Source organism: Macrobrachium nipponense, chromosome 41 (assembly GCF_015104395.2).
Source record: "Macrobrachium nipponense isolate FS-2020 chromosome 41, ASM1510439v2, whole genome shotgun sequence".
Classification (NCBI taxonomy): domain Eukaryota; kingdom Metazoa; phylum Arthropoda; class Malacostraca; order Decapoda; family Palaemonidae; genus Macrobrachium; species Macrobrachium nipponense.
The window spans coordinates 658546-673545 of record NC_061102.1 but is presented as its reverse complement, the minus strand read 5'-3'; the positions used below and the strand labels follow the sequence as shown (position 1 = coordinate 673545).

Sequence of the window (15000 nt, the reverse complement as noted above, 5' to 3'; positions counted from 1 at the left end):
AGCGTCAGCATCCCGCTGGTTGACGTGGTGGCTGGGTGGCCCACCACTTGGCAGCTCTGGGGGTTAGTGACGTTAATTATTTTTTCAACCCTGACCTCTGTAGCAGTACTATTCCATCTTGCTATCAAGGTCACTTATAGAACTTTCTATTTATTGAATTCATGATACCAGGTAATGTATATTTATATATACATTTATATACATATGTATGTTTAATACGTTTGTATGTATATATGGATATATATCATTCTATGTATACCAGACTGAGTGAACTAACTTTTTTTTATTCAATACTAACTACAAGTAGTCAGTGCAGGAACTGAAAGCAAATTACATACTGCAGTTTGTAGTGGTCTCGGATACAGTTCCATAAGTTGCCGCTCTTCTTGGTTTTCTGGTGTTAAAAGAAGAAAATATTAGAAAAAGATTAATATTCCTTGTCATATTAGAAACTGGTGCATGGACACCATCATCCTAACATACACAATAATGCCAGGCTAGGAAACAGTCCTCTCATATTATCATTTGTGTGTATAAATACAAACAGTATATTAATTAATTAAGTTAATTTTAACACGGTTTATCTCACCTCCCTTCACGAGGATGAGATCGGGTCCTCTCTTGAGCTGCGTGAAGCCTCCGTCATCAGAACCCTTGGAATGGAGGGCGGTCTTTTCCGTAGTCTTCTTCATACAAGCTTGCTCCCTCTGGTTCTCAGCCGTCTGATTCAACCTCGCCCTGATGGCGAAAACGAGCACCACGGAACAGATGATCAACGTGGCTACAACGCCTGCCACAACGGCGATGATTGGGGTGATGGCCATGGCTTGATTGGTCCCGATAGACCCAGCTGCAGCGGCGCTGGTGCGTTTCTCAGCTACGTCTATAGGCATGTGGTGAGCCAAGAGGGTCGGCGGGGAAGATCCGTGGGCGTTAGTCGCAATGACAGCCAAGTGGTATTCCATTCCTGGCTTGAGGCCTGATATTGTGAAATAAGGGTCCTTTTGGTCTTTCACTTCTGCCACTACTTTGCCTGAGGACAGCGGGCTGTTCCTCGAGGCTTGCTTGCGTGACGTGGAGGGAGAAAGCTTGGGTTAAGCCGGCGCTCCAACCGGCAAAACAGGCGACAACGACCTCTCCAGCTGTGCTGCTGTCTTGCCAGACGCTGCAGTTTTGCACGGGTTCTGGAACAGCTGTGGCAAGTGAGAAAGGTTAAGAAGTAGGAAAGTTAATATTTATGGAAAAGGAATGTTATCAAATCAACATTTAAGTTAGCAGAGGCTCAATTTGTATTTAGAAATGTTTAACCTTGGAACGTATGAATATCTTTAGTACAATACGAAGTTTCACAGCCCTTAGCATTTTAAAAATAACGCTGGCAGCCACATATCTGATTGCTATATCGGTACTGCTTTGGCTTGTTATCTACACCGTCAAAATATCTACAACGTACAAATTCAATTTTGGCTTGTTATCTACGGTCAATTATTCACCTTTAGTTTTGTCTGAATAAAACAGATGATTTTATTTTTTTAATTATAGCTTTTATATATCACATAGAAAGAAAAATAAAATTAAAATATAAAAATTCGTTTATTTTCATTTTAGTCTAATATTTGCCTTTGCGAACGGAACGAAAAGTTTGACATCCACGGTTTCTGCAACGAAGAACGGGCATAAATTCGCCATTTCGCCGTCTTTTCCGAGTGTCCTTCATCTCTCCCCTACATCGATGACATGGTGAAACACTTTGTTCTTCATCTAAAAGACCATGTCTTCTTAAAAATGCCAGAGTCTTGGATTCGTCACTGATTTCATTGTAGAATTCCTTTGCGAGCATCTTCAGAGCTTTGCTACTGACTGAAATATTTAAACTGAAGTATAGAAGCCTACTAAATATAAAAATGGTAAAGGACTTGTTTATTTTTTAACAAACTATACAGCAATCTATCTGGTTAACTAATTAGAAAATTAGGTAGCAAGCTAGATTGTTACGAACAGCACAACTTGCATTACTTTGCATTTAGTAGCAATCTAGTTGTTACTTAGGAAATTAGGAAGTTAAATTGTTATAACAAACGACACAACAAGCCTTTCTTGGAAACTGTAGATCGCATACCTGTGTAGATATCATACCAAAGTAGATTCGTGACATGTAGATAACCAGCCAAAGCAGCACCGCTATATCTCCTTTAATCGCATGACCTCATTTTGCGATGCCAAAATATTCGCGAAAGATATCGTAGACAGTTCTAACGAGAATTCAGTTCTACAACAAACGCCTATGGGCCTAGAACTTACCAGCAGGCACAACCAGATAGATACAGGGCTCTGCCTGTCTTCCGACCTCGTTGTCCGCCCAGCAGAGGAGGGTCCCGAAGTCGTGGTGGGTGATGGGCGTATACATCAGACTGCTGAGGTTACCATCGGACTGGGATGCATTCTTCGGCATGTGGACCAGCTCCGTCGTGGAGTTGAAAGCCCACCGGAAGCTGCGGGCTTCCGGGTAAGACTCGACACTGCAAGTGACGTTGACCGATTCTCTACGCCCGATGCCGTAGGTCCATTTCTGTCTCTCGACGCAGACGGGCGCGACTGCATGGAATGGAGAAGATGGGCATGGTACTAAATTAATTAAAAGTTAGCTTATTATTGGCTTGCAATGACACACACATATACACTCGCCTAAGAGAAAATACCTAGACCTATAGAGAGAGAGAGAGAGAGAGAGAGAGAGAGAGAGAGAGAGAGAGAGCGGACATCTATCGAACGGGGACCAGGTTCAGTGTGAAGGCAGCTTTTTTGGCTCATCTTTGATCTCGTATTTCTCGGGTGAACGAAAATAATCGCTCTGCTGCCTTCATCCGAAGCTCTTTGGGAGGCGATGGGGCACGGAAACCTCCCTTGCTTATGACGGAGGAATGGAGGGTGTTATCAGAACGAGAGAGAGAGAGAGAGAGAGAGAGAGAGAGAGAGAGAAAGAGAGAGAGAGAGAGGAAAACTCCTGGTTATGATGGAGAAATGGAGGATGTTATCAGAGAGAGAGAGAGAGAGAGAGAGAGAGAGAGAGACCTTACAGACCTTACAGACCTTACAGTTCGTTCGGGTTGCCCCAGGTCCCTCAGTGTGAGGCACCTCTAGTGTCTACCAGAGAGTTGCTAGTACATCTTCCGGTATATTTTGCATCTTCCAATCTTGGATGGTCTGGGATGCAGTTTAGATATTTGTCGAGCTTATTCTTAAACACATCTACGCTCACTCCTGATATATTCCTCAGATGAGCTGGCAACGCATTGAATAGACGCTGCATTATCGATGCTGGTGCGTAGTGGATTAATGTCCTGTGTGCTTTCCTTATTTTTCCTGGTATAGTTTTGGGCACTATTAATCTACCTCTGCTTGCTCTTTCTGATATTTTTAGTTCCATGATATTTTCTGCTATTCCTTCTATCTGTTTCCATGCCTGAATTATCATGTAGCGTTCTCTTCTCCTTTCTAGACTATATAATTTTAAGAATTGTAGTCTTTCCCAGTAGTCTAGGTCCTTAACTTCTTCTATTCTAGCTGTAAATGACCTTTGTACACTCTCTATTTGTGCAATATCCTTTTGATAGTGTGGGTACCATATCATATTGCAATATTCAAGTGGACTACGAACATATGTTTTATACAGCATAATCATGTGTTCAGCTTTTCTTGTTTTGAAGTGTCGTAACAACATTCCCATTTTTTGCTTTACATTTTGCCAACAGAGTTGCTATTTGATCATTGCATAACATGTTCCTATTCATCATCACACCAAGGTCTTTAACTGCTTCCTTATTTGTGATGTCTCATTATTAGGTCCCTTATATGCATATAGCTTTCTTCTCTGTCTCCATAATTTATTGATTCAAATTTATCAGAGTTAAATACCATCCTATTTACCTCTGCCCAATCATATACTTTGTTAAGGTCTCTTTGTAGAGCGTTCCTATCTTCATCACAAGTAATTTCTCTACTTATTCTTGTGTCATCTGCGAAACTACTCACTACCGAATCTTTAACATTATTGTCTATGTCTTCAATCATAATAACAAACAGTATTGCAGCTAACACCGTACCTTGCGGCACACCGGATATTACTTGGTTTCATCCGATTCTCATCGTTTGCAATAACTATCTGTTTTCTGTTGTGTAAAAATTCTTTTAACCATCTTCCTACTTTATCCACGATATTGTGTTTTCTAATTTTCTTGCTAATATATTATGGTCTACTTTATCAAAAGCTTTTGCAAAGTCTAAATAAACCACATCTGTTTCATTTCCGCTTTTCATATTTTTGAATATGTTTTCACGGTGGACTAACAGTTGGGTTTGTGTACTTTTTCCGGGTACGAAACCGTGTTGTCCTATATTAAACAAATTATTTTTATTAAATGTTTCATAATATTTTTCTTCATTACCCTTTCATACACTTTCATAATATGTGATGTTAGACTCATAGGCCTATAATTACTTGCCTCTAGTCTTGATCCACTTTTGAAAGTAGGGGTGATATATGCTAATTTGTGCTCATCATAAATCTTGCCTGTATCTACACTTTGTCTTAATAATATTGCAAGTGGCTTTGCGATAGAATGAACTACTTTCTTTAACAAAATAGCAGGGACTCCATCCGGCCCTGCAGCAGCTCCATTTTTAATTTCATTAATTGCCTGCACAATATCAGCTTCATTAATTTCTATGTCAGCTAAATATTCACTATTTTCTTCCCTTACTTCTATATCATTATCTTCATTATCTATTCTAGGGGTGAATTCTCTCTTATATCGTTCTGCCAGTATGTTGCAAATTTCCTTTTTTTCATTCGTTAATCTCCCTTCAATTCTCAGAGGGCCTATTTCTATTCTTCTTTTATTCATCTTCTTCGCATATGAGTATAATAGTTTGGGGTTTTGCTTGATATTTAATAGGGTTTTTTCTTCCAAGTCCCGTTTTTCATTTTCTTTTGATTGTATAATCTTTTGTTCTGCATTTTCTATCTTACTTTTTAGTTCTATAACTTTCCATGCATTTTTTTCTTTTGCAAGACCTTTTTTCCACTTTCTGATTTTCTGGAACAAGATCCTTCTGTCTCTTGGTATGCATGAATGATGTTTACTTTTCTTCTTCGGTATATATTTTTCCACTATTATCTCCAATATTTTATATATATCTCCGTATTTACCCTTATGTCATCACTTACGAAAATGTTATCCCAATCTTTGTTTAATTCTTCATTAATTTCTGACCATTTTATATTTTTACTGTAGAAGTTGTATTTTCCATATCCTTCCCACCTTTTTCATTTCTTGCTTATCTCTATTTTCACTTGCTTTGGAATGAACTGTTAATTCTATGACATTATGGTCTGAAATACTCGCATTATAAACTATTATTTCTTTAACATAATTCATCTCGTTCACAAATACTAGGTCTAAAGTATTTTCCTTTCTTGTTGGCAGGTGATTTATTTGTTGAATGTTGTATTCTAGTAGCATATCTAATAGCTTTTCAAATTGCCTCTTATCTTCTGCACTACTATTACTCTCTTTTTTATATGTATAAGTATAACCACAATCTCCTATTCGTTCTTTCCATTCTACGAAAGGAAAGTTGAAGTCACCAGATAGGAGAATAGTCCAGTCCTTGTGATTTCTACATATATCATCCAATTTTTCAATTATTATGTCAAACTCTTTAGTATTAGGAGGTCTATATATTACTATGTTCATCAATTTTTCAGATTCAAATTCTACCGCTATTAGTTCACATTCTGAGTTACTATATTTCTCATATAATTTTTTCCTTGTTTTTTGTCTTTCCCATATATTGCGGTTCCCCTTCCCCCTTGATTCCTATTTTTTCTATCTGATCTATAAGTTTGGAACCCTTTTATTTGATCATCATTCCCAGTCTCTTGGGATACCAGGTTTCACTTATATTCATTATATCTATTTTCTTTTCATTTTGGGTTAGTTCTTCTAAGTACTCTATTTTTCTTCTTGAGTTACTCGTAACTAAACCCTGCGCATTCATCACTATGATGGTTTGCGTGTTTTCTCCTTCATTTAATACTGATAGTAATAAGGATTTTCCCATGTCTCTTTCCTGTTCTGGTATGTTGTTCTTTTTTTCATTTCCAGAAATTCTGACATTAAAAAATCCAACTTTTCCATAATATTTGATCTTCCTTCATCATAATTATTAATTTTGTGTCTGAATCTGCAATTTTCTCCGTTTCTGCAATATCCTCTTGCATAATAAATACAGTTATTATCTCTTGAGTAGAATTTCGGAGCTGATGCTTTGAAATTTTTTGCTGACACCTCTGCATATCTCATTGGTGGTTTGCTTTTCTCTTTTACCTATATTCTTGATTCTCTCTTTATTTGTTTCTTTCTTATTTTGGATTTTATTACTTGGTTGGTTATTTATTTGATTATGATTCATGGCTACAGGGTGCATATATTTGCATTTTTTTGTCGAACTTACATCCTTTTCCTTCTTTTAGGTTTTTACATATTTTTTGGATGCAGATCTCTGCAATCATCCCATATCCATCTAAGTATGCACATTTACCATATATTTCATAGTTTTGACATATCTTAGGATGTTTGTAGTAACATCTTTCTCCAAATCTGCAATTCCCTCTTTTCAAAAGGTTGCAGATTTTGTCTTTCTTGTCTATTTTTTCCTCTTTCCCGTCATTGTATAGATCTGGGTAGAGCCTCTTCGGGATTTGCTTTTCTGTTGTCATATCGTATTTTATTTCTTCGTAGGTATGCTGCTTTATTGCCTCATATGTAGTATCAATGAGTATCTCTGCATCCATACTTTTATCTTGTTCTTTGTTTTCCTATTTTTTTTCTGTCATTTCATTTTTGTTTACTTCTCTTCCGTTTTCTCTCTTCTTCTTTTTCTTCTTCTTCTCCTCTTCCTCTTCTTCTTCATCCTCAACTATTTGTACATTCAATCTTGATTTAATAAAACATTGTCTATCCATTGATAGACATGTTGAACCAAAAAATTCTTGTATCTTTTCTCAAATCTTGTATTACCTCAGCACACTGTGGATGGGTCGGAATGTGCATGCAGCACATTTTCTGATTAGGTTTTGTGGATTGACTATGCTATACCAAACCTTACACAGTTTGCATGCTTTTGGCATTCTTTTTCCTAATGCATCAATTAGTATATTCACAAGATTTACCTATTCATTTCTTTGTCGGAAATATGTTGGTTTATGTATATTTTCTTTATGAGTTTCTTGACCACTTGGATTTTATTTGGAACTTCTTCAATTATTTTCAAGATGTTTTCATTAGATTTGTTCCAGTTTGAAGGATTATATCCTTCTAATATATCTATGAATGCTTTTGTATCTTTTTGGTTATTGACTGTTGCTGATTTCATAGATGAGAAATGCCAGTTCCCTTCCTGCTACCTCATCGTATTGTGAATCTGCTAAGCACGCCAAATACGCCACCTTTTCCCGCAGTTGGAACTTACTGCCATCTTGTTCTGATTTATAGTATTACACTTGATAAACTAACTTAGAAGACGCTTTATCCTACTATTTTCACACTAATCTTATCACCGATAGTTCACGAACACTTCTAGATATTTCTCAAATTCTAGTCGGATGTTAAACTTGTGATATCTGTTGATTATTGTGACTTCACGCGGGTACGTCTCACCAAGCAAGATGGCTACTACGAGAGAGAGAGAGAGAGGGGAGTGAGAGAGAGAGAGAGAGAGAGAGAGAGAGAGAGAGAGGAAAATCATGGGAAAATGGAGGGTGCTATCAGAGAGAGAGAGAGAGAGAGAGAGAGAGAGAGAGAGAGAAAATCTTGGGAAAAGGGAGGGGAGGGTGTTATCAGAAAGAGAGAGAGACAGAGAGACAGAGACAGAGACCGAGAAGAAAATCTTGGGAAAATGGAGGGTGTTATCAGAAAGAATGAGAGAGAGAAAGAGTAGGAGAGAGAGAGAGAGAGAGAGAGAGAGGAAAATCTGGGAAAATGGAGGGTGCTATCAGAAAGAAGAGAGAGAAGAGAGAGAGAGAGAGAGAGAGAGAGAGAGGAAAATCTTGGGAAAATGGAGGGTGCTATCAGAAAAGAGAGAGAGAGAGAGAGAGAGAGAGAGAGAGAGAGGAAAATCTTGGGAAAATGGAGGGTGCTATCAGAAAGAGAGAGAGAGGTAGAAGAACAAGAAGAAAACCCCCAGGAATTCGAGTTTATCTTCTGTTTAACAGCAAAAAGAAAAAAAAATCAGTTTAAAATTAATCCTCTTACATGCCTCTAATATTTACACCAAAGGACAACGATATTGCATAACCCATATTCCTGTAATCCAATTTCCTTGGAATTATGCATTCATATGAACTTATCAACACGTTACCAGAACTTGAAATACGCAAAGATCGAAAGGAAAAAAAATCTCATTATTCCAATATAGATCATCAAATATACTATACCTATACGCTCGTATATTACGTTAATGCGGTTGTGGCATTACCCGTTGAAAAACTACCAAATTGCCAATTAATTCCGGAACTTCAAAGGGAATGGCCGCAAAATTAATGAACATGTCAGAGAAAAGTTGATCCATGAATAAAGGACAGATACCGGTTATATATCCACGGATTTACGCGGGGAATTTTGCGTTGGAATATGTTGTATACTGACGACACTCACTCACTCGTCCAAATGAGGTCGTGCAAGTTTCATTGTTCCGTAAGGCAAAAACGATGTCTATTGTTGGATCAGGCAATAATATAAGAAATAAAGATTCACAGGAAATTGGACTTAATGAGGTTTAATCTTTGTAAAACGGATTAGCCGTTGAGAAAAGATATTATCATAAAGGTGTTCTTAGTCAAGGTTTAGATACATCATTCATGTTTGATATGTTTTATACTTTTTATTTTTTTTATTTTTAAAAATCTTTTGAACACATGGTTTTATCAAACTTACTATGAGTCAGTCATCTCTCTCTCTCTCTCTCTTGCGTATAATATATGATATGTTATTTTATCAAACCTACTATGAAACAGTCATTTCTCTCTCTCTCTCTCTCTCTCTCTCTCTCTCTCTCTCTCTCTCTCTCTCTCATAATATATGATATATTATTTTATCAAATCTACTATGAATCAGTTATCTCTCTCTCTTAATATATGATATTATTTTACCAAACCTACTATGAATCAGTCATCTCTCTCTCTCTCTCTCTCTCTCTCTCTCTCTCTCTCTCTCTTAGTATATGATATATTATTTTACCAAACCTACTATGAATCACTCATCTCTCTCTCTCTCTCTCTCTCTCTCTCTCATAATATAGGAAATATCATTTTATGAGTAATCATCGTTCATTGATAATGCTAATGCCGAAACTTGTAAATATTGGTCACTTTATACAATGAGAGAGAGAGAGAGAGAGAGAGAGAGAGAGAGAGAGAGAGAGAGACCTGTCCACTTTGAATTTGGTTGTTTTCCATTCCACCATAATAATAATATAATACTTCCAAAATATTATGAAGTGAAAAATGCTCAAGGTAAAGAAAGATATTTGTTGTAAATTCTTTATTTTTTCTTCTTCTTAAGCAGTTCTGGATCGTGAAAGCATTTCTAGGTACGAGTTATCTCTCTCTCTCTCTCTCTCTCTCTCGTCTCTCATCGGGCTCTCTCTCTCTCTCTCTATAATTATAGTCTCTATATATAATATATTATATTAATATATATATTATATATATATATATATATATATATATGTATCTAATATATAGATATATTATTATATATTATCTGTTTTAATAATATTAATATAATGTATATATCTATAGATATATAATTAATATATATATATATTTTATATATCTATATCTAATATTATTACTATGTTATATTAATATAATATATATCTATATATATATATATAATCTCTATATATATATATATATATATATATTATATATCTATATATTATTATATATATATAATGGGTGTAAGTGTTTTTTACATGGCGTGCCTAGTAACAATATATGTTCGCTTGTATTTTAGCGGTGGTAAATTCAATGTCTTCTACACCAATAATCTATATTCTTTGAAAATCCATCGTCGTTTGAATATTTGAAGAAGTACATCTTTAATTATTCAGACGCCAGAAAGAAGCAAGTTTGACTGAGATACACTAGAGAGAAAAAGAAAAGGAATAATAGCAATATATAAAAAGCATTTATAGATCAACTCAAAAATGGCAGAGTGAAGGTTTCACCATAAAATACTAGATAATGTAATTTTCGGCTTATAACAATATTTAGGCTTCAAAAGACTCTAACATCAAAGAATACTATCGACCTTTTATCATAACGGAATTTTTTTTTATGCTATTAAAGTACTAAGCCAGTCTACTGAGTTTGCCTTATTTCTTTAGCTTTCATCCTTCCTAAGTTAATCAGTATCCTATTAGTACGTCAAATATAGTTGGAAATGATGATAGACTTATCAACACACTCCTTTTTTAATTTACTGTTATATATGTATATATATATTCCTAAAAAAAATCAAACATTTACACTTAGCTTCTAAAGTATATCTTATTATACCTACGTCAAATATAGTGGGAAATTATGATACACTCACTGACACTCTCCTCTTTGAAGTTATAATTACAGAGAAAGGTAATACTACCTTTATTCCCCCCCCCCCCCCGGGCCCCCCAAAAAAAGAAGAAGCACAAAAATCAAAACTCACACTTGACGGTTAAGAATATAGGACTAGAAGTGGTGGTGCCTTGGTGGTTTGTAGCCTGACACACATACTCTCCCGAAGAGGCTCGCTTGACTCCCTGTAGTACGAGGCTCTGGTTACTCTGAATAATTCCTGCAGACACATTGTGATGCAGCTCAACGTCCTGGAAGGATGAGAAGGGATTATTCTTTATATTATTCAAGTATTCTTTATAGTGCATGAGTATGAGGGCGATGTTGATTTGTCAGTATGTAGAAAGGTACGGCTACTGAAAATGAATTTAATTTGATTTTTTTTTAATGTTTTGAAGTTTGATGAGCATACTGTGGTCACGCTTCCCAGTTCTAATGTGTAACAACACAAGTCAGATTTTCTTATTTTATGTCTTCTTGCTTCATGGAGAAGCAAGATTAGTGGAATAAAACTTGCTAACAAACTGAAGATGTCTAGCTGCGAGATTACCTCCTAAGAAGTATTTATACAAAGAATTTTTTTTTCTCTCTCTCTATGCTTACACACACACACACACACACACACACACCACACACAACACACACACACACACACACACATATATATATATATATATATATATATATATATATATATATATATATATATATATATATATATACATATTTACACTATAGTCATGACTACAATTCGTTTAGTTTTGGGAAGCATATTAGAGCATGTGTTTCCCCTTTACCAATCTCTCCCTGCTATAAAAAACAAACCTATTTTTACCGTTCAAAACAAACTCATTCGATTTCCAGGCCGCTTCTCTAAACAGGAGTAAAATAAAAGTAGACTGAGAGAGAGAGAGAGAGAGAGAGAGAGAGAGAGGAGAGAGAGAGAGAGGAGAGAGCGAGAGAGAGAGAGAGAGAGAAGAAACCTTCTTCAAGTATCAGAGAAAATGCGTCAAGTTTTTCCAAAATTCCGTAACGCCATTAGTTCTCAAGAATCCTGTGTAAACGGAGTTGGTGAAATTACGAACTTCAAAACTTGCCCCACCAATTTAAGCCGATTCTAAGCAACAGAACTTCGGCGAGTTTGGGGGAACGAATTCTGAATCTTCGAGGAATCATGACCAGTTTCCTTTTAATGGCGATATCCGCGGCGTAAATTTTAGTTTCGTGGTTCTTTCTAATACTCTTGCTCGAGTATGTTACGTGCATGGCGTGTGCCTTCTCTCTCTCTCTCTCTCTCACACACATACACAGACACACACACACACACACTCATACAAGTTCCTATAGGTGTAGCAACACTTTGTGCCTAGGCCTATTTTTCCGCACGTATATTCAAGATTTATTCAAAGCATTTGCTCTAATGAAATAAGGAAGCATTTCTTGAGATAGAATACATTCTTTAGCTCTTGAATTCTAAGGCGACAGAGATTAATGAGAGTGCAATGATTAGACCTTTATGCTCAGACAGTATAAGGCTGCGTTAATTGCTGCGAAGCAGCGCGTTTTAAGATTAATATATGTACGGGGTGTCCATAAAGTCCCAGTACCATTACAAGTATTTATTGCTCAGAATGGTACTGTATGCATATGTGTATGATATCCACAGAATAGCTAGCGTTGCCATTCACATAAGCAGATGAAATGGACCAGAAAGTATAATAGTTTTAATCTACTATTATATTATTATAATAATAATAATATCCGAGGGGATCTCGGAGACATGAAAAAGCCACCCCATTCCCTGCAAACAGGTTTTTCCTCCACGGGTGGGGGCAAGACGGGTTAGGGGATCTGGATTGTTGGGGTGTTAATCACCCTCCTCCTCTACGCACCACTTAGTTCACTCTTGGTGGGGGTGGTTTCGGTAGGGGATCGTACACAGATTAAGAGAGTTTGGAAGACTGTTTTTTTACAAATAATTTTTTCAGCCTAACCGTATCTTAATTCTGAAGATATATAAAGTAGAATAATGTTAAAAATAATAACTAGAGATGCTACTTCTATACTAATACTACGTAGTTGTTGTATCAGCTGCTGCATTCTCGGTCATTTGCATATTCATACTTATTTTCATGTAATGATGACTGAATAAAGACCCACCAAAGAATTATGAAGCAGCAGAAGACGATCGTCGATCCAGGTTTTAATAAAACGTAAAGATGAGTTGTTATAAACCTGATAAGTTAAGTTCACAGAACCCGACTTTTGACTGAGAAGAAAAGCGTATATCATTTTATATACGTTAGATTTTACCAATGGTTGATCTGATTTGAACGGCAACTGCCCGGCGACCATGGTGGCACCGACTGCGCATGCGCAGGACCTCGGTCGCCTCTCTCCCACTCGGGAAGGCGGGAACCGCGGAGTTTTAAATGTGTCTGTGTGATATTTCCGTCAATTATCGTTAATCGCGGGACGTTGCGCGGCTTCCTAACGCAGAAATGGGCGCGGGAATTCTTCGAGAGAAAGCGGCGTCGCATTTCACAGGTATGGAAAGCATCTTGAAGTTTATTTAACCTATAAATATGTGCTCGTGTTTTCAGTCTGGTTGAGCAGTAGATAGATAGATGATATTCCAGATACGCACTTTCCATGAACATGTCTCGAATTTTCGGCAAATTACCTCGGCCACCTAAGATTCAACGGCAATTTTTAGAGTTGGGAATCGGAATGTCGATGATCTCATATATCTCGTATGTTGTAGAGATAAATAGATCGTGTTCGTTATTAGAAGTATAGGCCTAGGCCTATATAGGCTACCGTCTTGTAAACCTGTTGCTGTTGTGCGTGCGTAAGTTGACCTTTATTTCGTCAGTCATTAAGAATTCTTTGAAGCTTGTAGGCCTGTAGGGTTACTGCCTATGCCATCAATCATTCCGTTTTAGACCTGATAAACGCAGCGTTAAAATCGTTTAACAAAAAATGCTCACTGATCAAACGCTGGTTCTCAACGCAAGCTCGAAGCGTCACCGGCGTATTGCAGGACGACTTAAGTTAAACAAACCGTAGAAAACTATTGATATTATTCGATCTAAATAAAAAAAGAGAATGAATATTCTACGTATAACATTCCCGTTTTATGTATATTTTCATGAAAATATGTCTTACAGGTTGGTGATATGGCCAGAGATAAAGTTTGGCAACCTAAGCCTACCTAGGCCTATGCACCTCGAACCACTCGTTTCGGTCAGATGTTTAAAATCTCCAAGACGCAACTTCGCGTCCCACTCCTCCCTACCCCCCCTCCCTCTCCTCATCCCCCCACCCTCTCTCCACCTCCCCTCCTCATCCTCCCCTCCCTCCCCACCCTCCCCTTCCACCTCCTCCTCCCATCTCTTTTCTCCTGGGTTCGTACGGATAATGGGTATTGGTTTAGTATGGTGTATGGATATAGGGTGTGAGTGGTACTACAGATATGGGTACAGATATGGGTATGGGTGTATGTGTAGGTACAATACAAATATGTACATGGGTAAGGTATGGTTTGGAGTGGGTGTCGGTATGGCATAGATATGGGTGGTACAGAATATGGGTATGGTACAGGTACGGGTATGGGTAATGATACAGATATGTATATGGGCATGGTATGGGTTTAGAATGGGTGACGGTATAGATATAGGGTACGGGTAGTACTACAGATATGGGTATGGTACAGACATGGGTATGGGTATATGTGTGGGTGATACAGATATGCATATGGGTATGGTATGGTCATGAATGGATGTGGGTATGGATATAGGGTATGGGTGGTACTACAGATATGTATACGGGTATGGTGTGGTATGGTATGGGTATGGAATTGGTCTGGGAACAGATATATAGGTATGGTGGGGTTAGAAATACTGGTGTGGGTATAGGTATGGATATGATACAGATATGGGTATGGTACAGATAAGGCAATGAGCATCTGCTAGTATATTATATAAATATATATATATATATATATATATATATATATATATATATATATATATATATATGTATATATATATACACACACATCCGTAATACGAAAAACCCCTAGAGAAATGCAGCTCAATTTCTTCCTGAAATTGATGGTGCAAGAACGAATGAAACTGCTATTCACTTAACAGACTTTTGAAAACATCCGCGCAAACTTCTGATAACTTTTCGTGGCAATAGCTCCTTAACTTCTTGACCCTTCAGGGTTTTTCGTTTTCCTTCTTCTTCTTCTTCTTCTTCTTCTTCTTCTTCTTATTTCATATAGTATATTTTTGAGGTGTTTTCCCCGGTGGCCA

The 15000-nt window shown here is 37.1% G+C and overlaps 1 protein-coding gene and 1 long non-coding RNA gene across 2 annotated transcripts in view; one reads left to right on the top strand and one right to left on the bottom strand.

Annotated features, from left to right (window-relative positions):
- LOC135212427 (nephrin-like) overlaps window positions 1-15000 on the bottom strand; it is a 24756-nt gene that overhangs the window by 1486 nt on the left and 8270 nt on the right. The window contains 6 exon segments of the mRNA XM_064245793.1: window positions 1-56; window positions 339-394; window positions 590-1044; window positions 1046-1193; window positions 2302-2595; window positions 10773-10932. The exon segment at window positions 1-56 is cut by the window's left edge and continues 1486 nt beyond it. Coding sequence (XP_064101863.1) covers window positions 1-56; window positions 339-394; window positions 590-1044; window positions 1046-1193; window positions 2302-2595; window positions 10773-10932 — 1169 coding nt within the window.
- LOC135212429 (uncharacterized) overlaps window positions 13092-15000 on the top strand; it is a 282113-nt gene continuing 280204 nt past the window's right edge. Inside the window, exon 1 of the long non-coding RNA XR_010313898.1 lies at window positions 13092-13228. This is a non-coding gene — a long non-coding RNA (uncharacterized LOC135212429). The remainder of the gene's footprint in view (window positions 13229-15000) is intronic.